The sequence below is a fragment of the Prionailurus bengalensis genome, chromosome E2 (assembly GCF_016509475.1).
Source record: "Prionailurus bengalensis isolate Pbe53 chromosome E2, Fcat_Pben_1.1_paternal_pri, whole genome shotgun sequence".
Taxonomy (NCBI): Eukaryota; Metazoa; Chordata; class Mammalia; order Carnivora; family Felidae; genus Prionailurus; species Prionailurus bengalensis.
In genome coordinates, this window is record NC_057352.1 from 44163305 (window position 1) to 44178795 (window position 15491).

Below are 15491 nucleotides of genomic sequence, written 5' to 3' on the forward strand. Positions count from 1 at the left end.
AGAGCCTTTAAGTTCCGTTTCCGGGTCTCGCTCCCAGCATTCTCAGCGGGCCCTGAGAGATCCCGCCCCGTACGCCAGCTTCGGCGTGGTGGAGGTAGCGGCGGAAGTGAACGGAGCGGTTCCCGCTGCGGGTGAGGCGCATGGGTAGGTAGGGAAGGTGGGGTTGCAGTTAGAGTCCCGGGTGCCGCCATCATCCGGCCGTCAGCCCAGCGGCTCTGGCCGACGGACCTGATGTGGGCTTTCTAGGCCACCGGGGTATGCGTCTCTCGAGGACCTTTCTAGAGTCTGCACTGGGCGGCGGTGGGGAGAGCCTGGGCCGGCAAGAAAACTGGGATACGGTTGGGCCCCGACTCTGTAGGGTGACCTCTACGGGGACCTGGATTTTAGTGCTTGGCGTCTCCCTTCAGCTACAGAAATTCGAACCGCAGTCATATGGAGCAACAGCCATCACATCCTTAATTGACCCACGCTTCTCTGATTCAGGGAACTGCTGATGGGCTCGCTTTTCCCAGTTACTGTGTTGTAGTTGGAAACCAGTCCATTCACCACACGCTAGTCAGAAGGGTCTTATAAAAGCGTACATCTGACGCGGACGTTTTTGTGCTTAAGACCTTGAGTGGTTTCCAGCGAGTGAGAACAATATCCAAACGCGTTTGCGAAGCCGGCATGGTCCAGTGTGATTTACAGTAGCCCACGCTTAATCTATCGTTCTCAATACTTTTGCTGGAAGTGCTTCAGTCATTCAGGCTTTTGTCAGTCTTGCTTATATATACAGGTCTTTTTTCCCTTAGGACTTTTTCTTGGAAAAGTAGGGGTAAGGTTTCCAGAAACTTAAGTACTACTTTTCTCTCTTACCTTGTGGCATCTTAATTGCCACCTTCCTCAGAGAGTCTAACAATTAACCTTGTTAATTCTCTTTCATAGCACCCTGCCTGTTTCCTTTCTTGCACTCACATAGTTTGTGATTGTATATTTAGTCTCTCCCTTATTAGAATCTAATCCCTTGGAGGATAAAGATCTCCTTTATTTTACTTATGGGAGTTCTCCAGTCCCTAACGCAGTGTCTGATATTGTATAAATTTTACTAAAATTTGAATGAATGAAGCGGCTATCTGCTCTGAAATCTGATTGGTAATCCATTTAGGGCTTGGCATGGTGGTTTCCATTCCAGCCTTATAAACTATCATGTGAGTTCACAGGTCTTTTGAATGAGGAGGGGGTCAAAATAGCTCCTGAGTCTGGAGTGTGAGGTCCTTTTGGGAGAGGACAAGTCATAATAATAAAAGGGATTTATCCATAGGAGATGTGTAGTACTCAAAGAGGTTACAGGACATGGTTCCCATCTGCAAGCTTTATTTAAACTTATATGAAACTAGTAACTTCTCTAAGTTATGAAAAAACTATAGTCCTATTTATAGCCTAAGCAACATAACAGACAAAAAGGAAATTCCATAGATTAGAGTTCTGTATTACACTCTTAGCCTTTAAATAACTTCAGAATTGATCTCACATGGCCCACAGGATAAGGGTTTTAGGACTCTGCACAGTATGTACCTCACTGATATGTTTGACCTCTTGTTCAGTTTCACTTCAGTTAAACTGGTTTATTAACTGTACATGACTAAGTCTTTCTGATCTGGTGAAGTGCCCTCTCCCTCCCATGCCCATCTAAATCCTAGCCATCTTTTAAGCCTTCCCTGAACATTCAGCCAGATATGGTTATTTCTTTCTACTGTGGCATTTTTTGGACACACTTCTTTAAAGCACATTACAGATTCTGATAGTTGGAGATACTCTTTAAAAAAATTAACATAGGAGAGGTTCACAGCTGATTGTGGCAAAACTTTTTAACCTGTGGGTTGCAACTCCGTTAAATTGTGAAATCGGGCACCTAGGTGGCTCATTTGGTTAGGCTCAGGTCATGATCTCACGGTTCGTGCATTCAAGCCCTGCATCAGGCTGTGTCCTGACAGTGCAGAGCTTGCTTTAGATCCTCTGTCTCCCTCTCTCTCTGCCTCTCAAAAATAAATAAACATTGAAAAATGCTTCTCAAAGTAAAAAGTAAAATAAACATTGAAAAAGTTGTGAAATCAGTTTAGTGGATCATGATCAATTTAAAAAGAAAAATCAGGGCGCCTGGGTGGCTCAGTAGGTTGAGCACCTGACTGTTGATTTCAGCTCAGGTCATGAGTTTGAGCCCTGCATCGGGCTCTGCACTGACAATGCAGAGCCTGCTTTGGATCCTCTGTCTCTGCCCCTTCCCCACACATGTGTTCTCTGTCTCTCTCAAATAAGTAAACTTAAAAACAAGAAAATAAAATACAGTAGAATGTATCAAAGGGCTTTGCCCATAGGAAGGCTAAACACTAGTGAAAGTTTGTACGTGTGTGTGTTGTGTCTTTATGTAAAGTATATTTCTTTCTGGTGTTGCCAGAAAGTTTGGGAGCCACTAGAAGAGAGGATGAGTAATACTGAGATTTTAGAAGTAGAGTTTCACTGAAGGACAAATTGACTACTTTGAACCAGACCACTGACTGCCTGAGTCTTTTAAGAAAAGATTTGTCCCCATCCTCTTTTATGAGAATTAAGTGTTTAGTCTAAATAACTTTGAGAGAAAGGCAATAACTCTGGTCAGTAAAATGCCTTAGGGATGTTTAGGGACCTATGGAGTAGGCATTTTTTCTAAGGTTTCCTGAAGATAGATCAGTGTTTAACGAGAAATGAAGGGGAGTGTCGAACACTTGAGGTTTTCTGAAGGTAGGTGGGAGGGTGCTGGTAGAGCCCATACCTGTTGACAGGTGCCTTCAGACTTTGAGCTGTGGTGTTTCTCTGTCAGAAATAGATCTCTGCAGAAATAGGGCATACAAGATGAATCTGGATTTTTTAAGATGAAGAATTTTTTTAAATTTTATTTATTTAATCTGCACCCAATGTGGAGCTTGAGCTCACAACCCCAAGATCAAGAGTTGCACACTCTTCCAACTGAGCCAGCCAGACATCTCTCGATGAAGAATTTTTAAAAATTACTTTTAAAATCAAATATTGAGTAGGTAACAAGTAATCATTATTAAAAATTGTAAGTCATAAAGAAGGACAGTATCATGAACATCTTCCCACCACCCAGTTTTATTTATTTTTTAATGTTTATTTTTGAGAGAGAGGGAGGGAAGGAGCCTTTGCAAGTTGGGGAGGGACATAGGGGAACAGAGGATTCAAAGTGGGCTCTCTGCTTTCAGCACAGAATGCAGAGGCTTGAACTTACCTGACCCAAAGTCGGATGCTTAACTGACTGAGCCACCCAGGTGGCACTTCCCCATCCTGTTTAAGAAGAAACAGTACTATTACTTTGAAGCCCCCTGTATGGCCCTCCTTGATCCCAGCCTTTTCCCTTTCCTCTTAGGGGTAACCACTATCCTTATTCCCTGCTATGCTTTTTAGTGTGATCCCTAAAGAATATATTGTTCTTGGGGCGCCTGGGTGGCTCAGTCGGTTGAGCCTCCAACTTCGGCTCAGATCATGATCTTAGGGTCTTTGAGTTCGAGCCCTACATCGGGCTCTGTTCTCACAGCCTGCTTCAGATTGTGTCTCCCTCTCTCTCTGACCCTCCCTCATTCATGCTCTTCTCTCTCTGTCTCAAAAATAAAAAAAATAAACATTAAAAAAATTAAAAAATATATTCTTGTTTGGCATCATTATAAATGTTATAAAAATGTTATCATTACGTATTCTGTGATTTGCTTATTTATTTATTTTTGGCTCAACATATTTTTGGATTGTCCACACTTACAGCTGTGATATATTTGTTTAGATGAAAGTTTTCCTAGTTTGTTTGAATTGCTCTTTGTATTTTTCCTTAAACTAAGTGTTTAAAAACTTTATTTTTGAGAGAGAGAGAGAGAGCAAGAGAGAGAGAGCAAGCAAGCAGGGGACAGGCAGAGAGAGAGAGAAAGAAAATCCCAAGTAGGCTCTGAGCTGTCAGCACAGCCTGATGTGGGGCTTGAACTCACAAACCGTGAGATCATGACCTGAGTCAAAACCAAGAGTCAGATGCTTAACTGACTGAGCCACCCAGGCACTAGTGTTTAAACTGTTTAATATCCTGAGGCAGTATTGGTGGCACTCTTTTGCCACTACCCCAGCCTCTTTGTTTCTTCTTTCTGGTTAACCACCTGTTTCCTTTGCTTTATTTCTCTTCTCATCTGCCTTTACCTTGAGGCTGCGTCGAGTTGCACCTGTGAGGCTCATTTAACCTGAAATCACTGGGGACTGCCAAAGTTTCCAGGTAGCTTTATGAATTTATGTTAATTACAGTTTTTTGATGTTACATGCTGAATGTAAAACCAAATAACTTGTGGGAAAGATTAAAATACTAATTTTTTTTTTTAAGTTTATTTCGAGAGAGAAGGAGAGAGAGAGAATTCCAAGCAGGCTCCATGCTGTCAGTGCAGAACCCAGCTTAGGGCTTGGACCCATCCACAAACCGGGAGAACATGACCTGTGCTGAAGTCGAACACTTAACCAACTGAGCCACCCAGGTGCCCCTAAAATACCGATTAACAAATAATTTCATTGGCTTTGATGCTTTTGTTCATTTTATTATTTTTTTTCCTTTTTTTGTCTTTAAAATTATTTCCTTCTACATTTTGGGCATTGTGATGTGAATAGATTTCTGATGATTAGACCTGTCCACAAGAAGTGAGCTGGCAAGGCTGCTTTTCTGTGGTGAAACTGAGAAGCTGATTGGCGCCATGAAGGTCTTCTGCGGGCGGGCCAATCCAACCACTGGCTCTGTGGAGTGGCTGGAAGAGGATGAGCACTATGATTACCACCAGGAGATTGCAAGGTAACAAGGGCGTGTTCACTATTGATTGCAGCTGGGTGGGGACACTGGATCTCAAAGTAGGAGCCCTAGAATCCTGTCCGAATGTGAAATAAGCTTTACCCAGTGCTTCTGATCAGGGCAGATGTTGGTCATGAGCAGGTCTGCTCAGCCAGGTAGGTTTGTGTGGGAATTAGGCAAAGTCATTTCTGTGTAGAGAGTCAGATATCATGTAACAGCTTTATCAGGGTCTCAGAGGATCTGTCTAGTGGAGCAGAGAGGACCCACCTCAGTAGTACTAGTGATAATTGAAGAGTTTATGAAATTCATTCATTGTGTCACTGAAATGGAGACACATTTATCATATAGCTAAATTCTTTTGAATGGAAAATGTGAAAAATGCATTCTTCCCTGACTTGGGAAGGGATATTTAAAACTGTTGAGTGCGTTACTATTCTTTAGCAGTCATTAAGTGCGTACAACTTACTAGCCCTGTGGTGGAGTTAATGAAGAAGATGGGGTTCCCATCCTCAAGGACCATGCAGTTTTTTGTAAGAGACAGACATGTAACGAATCATGACACAGTGAAGAAAGGCCACTGGACATGGGTGCAAAAGTTCATGGAAGCAGTAAGAACCAGCTGGGCTGGGGGGGGGGGGGGGGGGGGGGGGGGCGGTGATATGTGAGTGATTTCCCAAATCCAAAAGGAGGGAAATTGCTTTCTGAGCAGCAGGGATCACGTGTAACAGTTTGGGGGATTGCTAGCAGTTTGAGGTAGCTGGAATGTGGTACAAAAGCAGGGCTCTGGTGAGGGTACCGAAAAGGTAGGCAGGATCATATTGTGAAGGGTGGTAGCAAAATGCAGGAAGAGGAGCACGAGGGTTAGTCTGGGCTCTGTCGTGTCTTAACTCTGACATTGGCTGAGCTCCTTAACTTCCTTGAGCCTCAGTATGATAATATAAGTCTCCATACATGTAATAATGTACATTTCCTCACACATAAAGCCTTATTTTAGGGCTCTTTGATGGGTGACAAATACAATGTGTGGTATAGAATAAGGGCTCAAAGATACTACCTTCTTTCAGAAGATTTTGAACATCATTTTGTAAGTGATTGAGATGTTAAACTGGGGAGAAAAAAGATTAAGCTGCATTTTGGGACATTTACTGAGAACGGTGTGGAAAGTGGGTTGGAGGGAGTGGAAGCCATTTGGGTGGCTATTGCAACCCTACAGGTGAGGCAGTGGAGGTGGGGAGACAGCTTTGAGGGAGCTTGAGTTTTAATAACTCATTGGTTCAGTGGTGGAAGGAGAGAGAAATTCCAGAAGCACCCAAGATTTCTGATTAGAGTGACTAAGTGGATGGAGCTGTGTTCTGTGAGAGGGATGACCACAGGAGGAATGGGTGTTGCTGGAAAGAAGGTGATGGAGATTAGGTATCTGGGTTTCGTCATCCAGGTAGAGATGCAGTGGGCAGATAAACATGGGTCTGGAGCCAGTTTGCAGTTATTAGAATTCAAGATGGAAAAGATGGCAGGCTCTGAGGGAGGGTGTGTGATGAGAAAGGTAGAGGGCTGAAGAAAGAATCTTGGAATAGAGGAGGCAGGAGAACCAGGAGGGAATGGCCAGCAAGTGGAAAAGAAGAAAGTGTTTCAGGAAGAGGGAGTGTCCAACAGAGACAGAAATCCTGGATGTTAGTGATGGAGTGGGTTGATAGTGCTTAGGCAGAATGATGTCTGTGGAGTGGTGGGGAGAGTGGATGATGAGGCTATGAAGATGGAGACCAGAAATGCCTCTTGGAAGGTAGGGAAAGACAGAACCAGATTTCAACTAAGCATTCCTAGGTGGGTTCACATGTAAAAGCCATGGTGTGCCATTAAAACGAAAAGAATGCTATTCTTCTGGTACAGTGCTCCTCGGAGTTTAGAATATGAGCTACCTGTGTCACAGTTGTGTGGGGTACCAATTCAAGTGCGTATTTCCAGACTCCAGCCCAATTTTCTGGATCAGGATCTGTTTGCATGTATCGTGAGAATATGCATTAAAAAATTTTTTTCAGTATTTCTTAAAAAATTTTTTTATAATGTTTAATTTTGAGAGAGAGAGAGAGAGAGAGAGAGAGGAAGAGAAAGCACGACTGGGGGAGGAGCAGAGAGAGAGGAAGACAGAGAATCTGAAGCAGGCTCCAGGTTCTGAACTGTCAACACAGAGCCGGATGTGGGGCTTGAACCCACAGACTGCAAGATGATGATCTGAGCTGAAGTCAGCTGCTTAACTGACTGAGCCACCTAGGTGCCCCTAATTTTTATTTGTTTTTGAGAGAGTGCAAACAAGGGAGGGGCAGAGAGAGAGGGAGACAGAGGATCTGCAGTGGGCTCTGCACTTAGAGCAGCTAGCCCGACTCAGGGCTTGAATTCACAGACAGTGAGATCATGACCTGAGCCAAAGTCAGAGACTCAGTTCAACTGACTGAGCCATCCAGGTGCCTTGGCAATGTGCACTTAAAATAAGCTCTCCAAGGATCCCTGGCTAGCTCAATCAGTAGAACATGCAACTCTTGATTTCAGGGTCGTGAGTTTAAGCCTCATGTTGGGCATGGAGTCTATTTATTTATTTATTTATTTATTAAAAAAAATTTTTTTTTCAACGTTTATTTATTTTTGGGACAGAGAGAGACAGAGCATGAACGGGGGAGGGACAGAGAGAGAGGGAGACACAGAATCGGAAACAAGTTCCAGGCTCTGAGCCATCAGCCCAGAGCCTGACGCGGGGCTCGAACTCACGGACCGCGAGATCGTGACCTGGCTGAAGTCGGACGCTTAACCGACTGTGCCACCCAGGTGCCCCAAGGAGTCTATTTAAAACAAACAAAAACAAAAAACAGGTCTCCAGTGATTCTGTTGTTGATCTGAAGCTGGAGGTCCTCTGTTTAGTGAAAGCACCTTAGCTCTCACCTGCATCTCTCAGAAAGCATCTTTGGGCTGGGCCTGCTGAGTTCTGGGAGCTTATCCTGACCCTGCCAGAGATTTTTCAAGTTTGTGAATTAATGGAAAGTGCAGGGCATGATACCCTTCACTTATACAGCAGGTATATACTTTCTCTGATTCGTCTCTGCAGTGTTGAATCTGTGATTATTGTAATGTGCAAATGTATGCAAGATTATGTAAAGTATTAGACAAATTGAGTCTGAGTTCTGGAGAGAAAAAAAAAATGTGTGACATATAACATGATCAGCATGCTGGTGGCTGTGACAGGGCTAACTCCCAGACCATTTTTAGCTCTGACCATTTTTAGTTCTTTGCTGAAAGTAAACATCTTTAAGATTTTTTTTTTCCTGCAATACTAGAGAATTTTAGCTTATAACTCTACTAAAATAGTTTAAAATGGGCCTGGGTTAGAGATGAAAAGTACAGCAGAGGGAACATTGTTATAATGTTGTATGGTGACTCCACTTAACATATTGAACATTGAGTATAGAATTGTGAACCAATATATTGTACACCTGAAACTAACGTAACATTGCATGTCAGTTATAGTTCAGTAATAAAAAATAAAATGGGCCTGGATGTTTTTCCATTTGACTTAGGAATGCATTTATATATGTGAATGCTCTCGTATGTTAATGGATATCATTAATAGAGGTTTCTGACCTTTTGTTTCTTTTTAGATCCTCCTATGCTGATATGTTACATGACAAAGACAGAGTAAGTGTAAAAGGAAACCATTATCTTGCTGTGGTATTGAAACCTTTAGTTAGTTACAAGATCAAAAATTTCCTCCAGAGACATGATGTTAGAATAATGTACAGAGGCAGTATGGTGTAACGAGCGGTCAGGAAATCAGTTGGGAGGCCTTGTCCTACTTCCAACTCTGCTGTTCACTTGAGTGTGGCCTTGGAGAAAACATGGGACCTCTGCAGATCTTGTTTATTAGGATTTAAAAGGAGTGGGATATACTAGCTGATCTCCATAATCTCCTCTAGATACAGATTCTCTAATTACACAGTTTTACCTCGTGTAGTCCGTTTGTAATTTTAAAATCATATCTCTAGAGGCCACTGCAGACTGTTTTGTAAAAGCAAATTTGACTTCTGTTGCACTGTGACATTTCATTCAGCTTTTTGTTTGTTTGTTTGTTTCTTTTTGTTTCATCTGAGTTTTCTTTTCCTGTTTGAATTATGTTACATTTCTGGTGTTAGGATGGTTAGCAATGCAAGCTTTCCTGGTCTACCAGAGTGCTTGACTGGTCATTCACATCTGGATGGCTCAGAAATGCAGAGGCTTGAAGGCAAAGGATTCAGGGCCAAGCTTAAGAGCTAAGCAGTGTAGGGTAAGAGAAAGATCAGGGCACATGGTCAGGTTGGTCATGAGGCTTTGTTGTTGGTGTCTACTTCATCCAGCCCTGGTTAACTGCTCAGTATGCATACTTCTTGGCAACATCATGACATAACAGTCTCCTTGAGCATCATTAGTGTGTAGAATACACCAAAAGCGGCTAGGTGCTTCCCTGATTTTTATCAAATAGCTGAGTGCCTTTGCTGAGCTATTGGGGAATTATAGGATGTGGACAGACATTGCTTCTGGATCTGACTAATTCTCTCTAGCTTAGTGGTCTTGGCTTCTCACTGGTTTCTTGAGCTTGTGAGCCTCTCTGATTTTAGTATCATCTGCAAAGATGATCCTTTTTGGCTCAAATTCCAGGGGATTTGAACAAATGGCATTGCCATTCATTCAGTCAGCCAGGCAGAAAAATGGCACCCTTTTCCTCATCTGAGCACACAGTCTGTCATCAAATTGTGTGAATCTTTCAACCCTACTGCCTGCTCAGACCTCATTTACTAGTGTTGACCTCTCTTCCTTTCTTTACATAGCAGCCCAAGGAGTCTTTCTGAAATGCCAATCTATGTTATTCTTCTGCTTAAAACCCTCACAATCCTGTTTAGCTCCATCCTCGGTGTCCTCTTGCTGTTGTCAAGTTAAAATCCAAACTCGTTTGAGGAATGTTCCTACCTCTTCATCAATTAACACCCCCCCCCTTTTAAAAAATATTTATTTTTGAGAGAGACAGAGTGAGCTGGGGAGGCACAGAGAAGAGAGGGTAACACAGAATCCGAAGCAAGCTCCAGGCTCTGAGCTGTCAGCACAGAGCCTGACATGGGGCTCAAACCCATGAACTGTGAGACTGTGACCTGAGCTGAAGTCAGGTGCTTCACCAACTGAGCCAGCCAGGCGTCCCCCTTTTCTTCTCTTTTTATATTGAGTCCCATGTTTCCTGGTTCCCCTGTGTTCCTCTGTGGTTCACCCTCTCTTTTTGGTGAAGCACATTCTTCCTTAGTGTCCTATGAGAGGGTGCACAGGAGGTGAGAGTTTAAAAACTTTGCTAATCTGAAAACTTCTTTATTCTGTCCTTACAGTTAAGACTTAGGCTGAATTGGATTCTGATTGGGAAATCACTTTTTGTCAGAATTTTGACATTATCCATTTTCTTTTATTTATTATTATTTTAATGTTTATTTTTGAGAGAGCGAGTGTGAGCATGGGAGGCGGAGGGGACAGAGGATCTGAAGTGGGCTCTGTGCTGACACCAGAAAGCCTGATGTGGGGCTCAAACTCAAAAACTGCGAGCTCATGACCTGAGCTGAAGTCGGACGCTTAACCAACTAAGTCACCCAGGTGTCCCTAAAGATTTTAAGTAATTTGTATACCCAACCTGGGGCTTGAACCCACAACCCCAAGATCAAGAGTCACGTGTTCCACCAACTGAGCCAGCCAGGCACCCCCTATTCATTATTTATTTATTTAAATCTTTATTTCTGAGAGATAGGGAGACAGCGTGAGCAGGGGAGGAACAGAGAGAGAAGGAGACACAGAATCCAAAGCAGGCTCCAGGTTCTGAGCTGTCAGCACAGAGCCCGACGCAGGGCTCGAGCCCATGAACTGCAAGAATGTGACCTGAGCTGAAGTCAGACGCTCAACCGACTGAGCCACCCAGGCGCCCCACTATTCATTTTCTTTTAGAATTCAGTGCTGCTATTTTAAGATTTATTACCATTCTTACTCTATAAAAAAGTTTTTTATTGTGACAGACATAGAGAAGAGTATAAAATGTGTATGTATAGTTTAAAAAAGAATAGTAAATGTTCATAGACTTACCACTCAGCTTGGAAATAGAACATTACAGTTACTTACAATTCCCCTGTGTACTCCTAGATTGCATTCCTTTTTCTCCCCCTAGAAGTTTCCACTGTCTTGAATTTTATGTCAGTCACTCCCTTACTTTTCTTTATAGTTTTACCATCTGTTGTATTAAAAAAGTAAATTCCTAGTTTTGCCTGTTTGTGAACTTTATATAATGGAGTCATACTGTTTAATCTTTATGACTTTCTTCTTTGCTCACCATTATTTTTGAGATTCATCCATTTTTCATGAGGCTGTAGTTCATGCATTTTCATGATGTATAGATTCCATTGTATAAATATATCCTCGCTTACCTGTTATTCTGTTGGTAGACCTTGGGGTTATTTCTAACTTGTTGCCGTTGTACGTAGTGCTCCTAGAATATTCTAAGACCTGTACTCTGGGACACTTTTCTCTAGGTTGGTATATCCAAGAATGGAGTTACTGCCCGTTGAGTTTGTTCAACTTTATGAGGTAATGTCAGATTGTCTCCCAAAGGATCATGCCATTTTACATTCTCATACTTGTGTATGATAGTTCTTCTTGTTTCATGTCCTTGCCATTATTTGGTATTAACCAATTTACATTCTTGACAGTCTGATAGGTATGATTCAGCCTGTCATTGTCAGTTTTAATTTGCATTCCTCTGGTTACTACTGAGTATGAACTCTTTTTGTTCATTGGCTTTTCGTGTTTCCTCTTTTTTTTTCTCTTTTTTTTGAGAGAGAGAGACACACACACAGAGCATAAGCACGGGAGGGGCAGAGCCTTAGGGAGACACAGAATCCACAGCAGGCTCCAGGCTCTGAGCTGTTAGCACTGAGCGGACATGGGGCTTGAACGCATGAACTGCGAGATCATGACCTGACTTTAAGTTGGATGCTTAACTGAGCCACCCAGGTGCCCTTCATGTTTCTTCTTTTAATACTTAGTTATTTATAAGAGTTCTTTATGTATTTTGGGTACTGACCATTTGTCAGTTACATGTATTGTAGGTGTCTTACTTTATGGGTTGTTTTTTCATCTGATAAATGCAAGTTCTTAAATTTAATGTCAGGATTTATTTTTTAATCTTTGTTGGCTGGTACTTTTTGTCTCTTGTTTAAGAAATCCTTCCCTTTGCCAAGGTTTTTTTTTTAAGTTTATTTATTTATTTTGAGAGAGAGAAAGCACGGGCAAGGAGGGGCAGAGAGGAGAGACAGAACCCCAAAGCAGGCTCTGCGCCATCAGTGCACAACCTGATGTGGGGCTCGAACTGATGAACTGTGAGATCATGACCTGAGGTAAGGTCAAGAGTCCCACACTTGATCCAGGTGCTGCCCCTTTGCCAAGGTTTTTTCTTAATTTTTTCTTAAATTTTTTTTTTTTAACATTTATTTATTTTTGAGAGACAGAGTGAGACAGAGCATGAGTGGGGGAGGGGCAGAGAGCGAGGGGGACAGAGGATCTGAAGCAGGCTCCAGGCTCTGAGCTGTCAGCACAGAGCCTGACGCAGGGCTCAAAATCACGGACCACGAAATGACCTGAGCCAAAGTCAGGTGCTTAACCGACTGAGCCATCCAGGCGCCCCATTAATTTTTTTTTTAACATTTATTTATTTTTGAGAGAGAGAGAGCGAGAGAGAGAGAGCGCATGCAAGAGGGGAAGAGGCAGAGAGAGGGGAGACACAGAATCCAAAGCAGGCTCCAGGCTCTGAGCTTTCAGCACAGAGCCCGATGCGGCACCCAAACTCACAAGCTGTGAGATCATGACCTGATCCAAAGTTGGATGCTCAACCAACTGAGCCACCCAGGTGCCCCTCCTCTGCCAAGGTTTTAAAGGCTGCTGCTGATATATAAAATTTCAGTTGATTTTTATTTATTGATTTGAAGTTCTGTAATCTTAAGTTTTTTTTTTAATGTTTGTTTATTTTGAGAGAGAGGGAGAGAGCACGTGCATGCACTAGGGGGAGTGGCAGAGAGAGAATCCCAAGCAGGCTCTGAGCTGATAGTGCAGAGCCCAATATGGCCACGATCTCACGAAATCTGAGATCATGAGCTGAAATCAAGAGATGCCTAACTGAGCCACCCAGGTGTACCTCAAAATGTATTTGCTAAAAGTTGTTTATAATCTTTAATCTTTCTAATATTGGCAGCATATATAGTGGTACCGTGCTCTTTCCCCCACCCCTTATTCCCAGTTTTTGCTTACTTCTTTTTTCCCTTTTGTTTTTTGACTTATGAGGCTCATCAATTAGATTTTTGAAATAACTTTTATAAAAAATTTCTATAAAATCTCCATATTTGTTCCCTGGTTCATTAATTTTTGTGTTTTATTATTTTTATTCATCTGCTGATTTAGAGATTATATTGCAGTCCTCTTTCTAATTTTTTGAGACAGATGCTTACCTTATCTCTTGTCTTTTGTAATGTATTTCTTTCCAAATACTGCTTTTTGCTATCCCCTGAGTTTTGATAATGTAATTTTAAAAAGTTCAGTTCTAGATATTTTCTAATTCTCTTTTGATTTAGTTCTTTACCTGTGAGTTTAGAATTTTTCAAGTTCAAAAATCTCTTTTTCTTTAGTTATATTTTTGTTATTGAGATCTCTGGCTTGATTGCACCCAGGTCTGAGAATGTTGCCCTTTTGATACCAGTCCTGTATTATGTTCTGTTGTATAACAAATTATCCCAGAATTTAATGGCTGAAAAGAGTTATTATTGTCTCATCATTTCTGTGGGTTCGGAATCTGAGCTCAAGCTTAGCTGTGTGCCCTGACTCTGGGTCCCTTGCAGGCTGTGATCAAGGTGTCACCCTGTCAGGCAGTCACCTTAAGGCTCAGTTGAGGGGAATCTACTTCCAGGAGTTTGGCCTCTTTCTTTTTTTAATTTTTTTATGTTTGTTTGTTTATTTTTGAGACAGTAACAGAGCATGAGTGGGGGAGGGGCAAAGAGAGAGGGAAACACAGAATCTGAAGCAGGCTCCAGGCTCTGAGCTGTCAGCACAGAGCCTGACATGGGGCTCGAACCCACCAACTGTGAGATAATGACCTGAACTGAAGTTGGACGCTTAACCAACTGAGCCACCCAGGCGCCCCCAGGAGTTTGGCCTCTTAATGTTTCTTTCTAACTTGCCAGCTCATTAATGCATTTTAAAAGATTTGCATGTGTTTTCCCTATCATTATTGTTTTCATCAGAAGGGTCAGGGTACCTATGGAGCCAAACTGTTACAGATTGGAAATGTATCTGTGTCAGCTGCTAAAGACCTGAACTAAAAACAAAGAAATGATTTCCTGAGGAGGGGATTATTTTTTGAGACAAGGAACCCCTGTGAATTAGAGTCCAGTAAGGAAATCCAAAGCCATGTTACTATTTCAACAGAGGGAATTTCACAGGGGGAATTGGTAACACAGATGTGGGAGGCCTGGGAAGCAAATGGGAGCACCAAGGTTACCTAGTGGTAGTAATTGCAGGAGGCAGCTAACTTGCCTAGGGCTGATGATACAGAAGAGTGAGCTTCATGAGTCTGGAAGCATGGAGGAGAGGTCCTGTGGAACTGGTGCTCAGCTCTCCGAGGACAGCTGCATGAGTGCTACACCTGTCTCTGAGGTGCCCAAGGAGTATGGTGATGAGAGTATAGAGAGGAGCTGGGGAGGAGCTGGCATCTGGAGCTGGCTGCCACTTCTGGGAGGACCCTGATGAGAGCAGCAACCATTTGGGAAGGAACAAGTTTTCTGCCTCTTCCTACCTGCCAGTCGCCCTGTAGTTCCCCTATTGTCCTTACCTAATAGCTGGAAAAGGAGAAGGTTGTTGGCAGAGCCCCAGCCCCTCTAAGCAGAGTACAAAAGAGTGGGTGTGGAGGGAGGGACAATCACCAAATAAAAGGCAAGAGGCTGACCCAGTGCTCTGGGAGTCTCTCAAGCCCTGCTTTACTCAACTAGCCAATGCCGTTCCTTGACAGGCCAGAAAGCCATGGAACCATGACTTACACTGCTGCTGCCATCCATGACTCCCAGACTTCACAAAGTATCCTTGCATTTGTTTATAGTAACTGGTATGAAGTGATAGCTGTTTCTCCTTTTCTCTTAGAATATAAAATATTATCAGGGTATCCGGGCTGCTGTGAGCAGGGTGAAGGACAGAGGACAGAAGGCTTTGGTTCTTGACATTGGCACTGGCACGGGACTCTTGTCAATGATGGCGGTCACAGCAGGGGCTGACTTCTGCTATGCCATTGAGGTGAGCCACACTGTTCAGATATGTGTCCTGTGTGTTGTGTGGGAAGTCTGTCATGTACCTTGCCTATCTGTTTGTTTACAAATGTTCATGGAGTGCTCACTCTGTTTCAGGCATAGAGCCAGGTTCTAAGGATATGGAGATGAATCAGACACCTTTCCTTACCCCAGGGTCTCCTTTTCTCCTCTGAAAACAGCAGTCCTCAGTCTTGGCCTCATGTCAGAATCACTTAAGTACTTAAATAGCTTCAGAAAATACTGATGTGGTAACTGCCTCCCCTGTC

The 15491-nt window shown here is 42.8% G+C and overlaps 1 protein-coding gene across 12 annotated transcripts in view; it reads left to right on the forward strand.

Moving 5' to 3' along the window:
• Positions 1 to 7: 7 nt before the first annotated feature.
• The window catches only part of PRMT7 (protein arginine methyltransferase 7), a 47132-nt gene continuing 31648 nt past the window's right edge, over positions 8 to 15491 (forward strand). For 2 of the 12 annotated variants that reach the window (XM_043600910.1, XM_043600918.1), the window contains exons 1-6: positions 24 to 144; positions 2095 to 2098; positions 4388 to 4535; positions 4666 to 4843; positions 8485 to 8521; positions 15062 to 15211. In XM_043600910.1, the coding sequence (XP_043456845.1) occupies positions 4749 to 4843; positions 8485 to 8521; positions 15062 to 15211 (282 nt within the window). In that variant the 5' untranslated portion in view covers positions 24 to 144; positions 2095 to 2098; positions 4388 to 4535; positions 4666 to 4748. Of the gene's footprint in view, positions 145 to 2094; positions 2099 to 3288; positions 3303 to 4387; positions 4536 to 4665; positions 4844 to 8484; positions 8522 to 15061; positions 15212 to 15491 lie in introns of those variants that run through there. The other 10 variants (XM_043600919.1, XM_043600920.1, XM_043600911.1 and 7 more) reach the window with 9 other exon arrangements.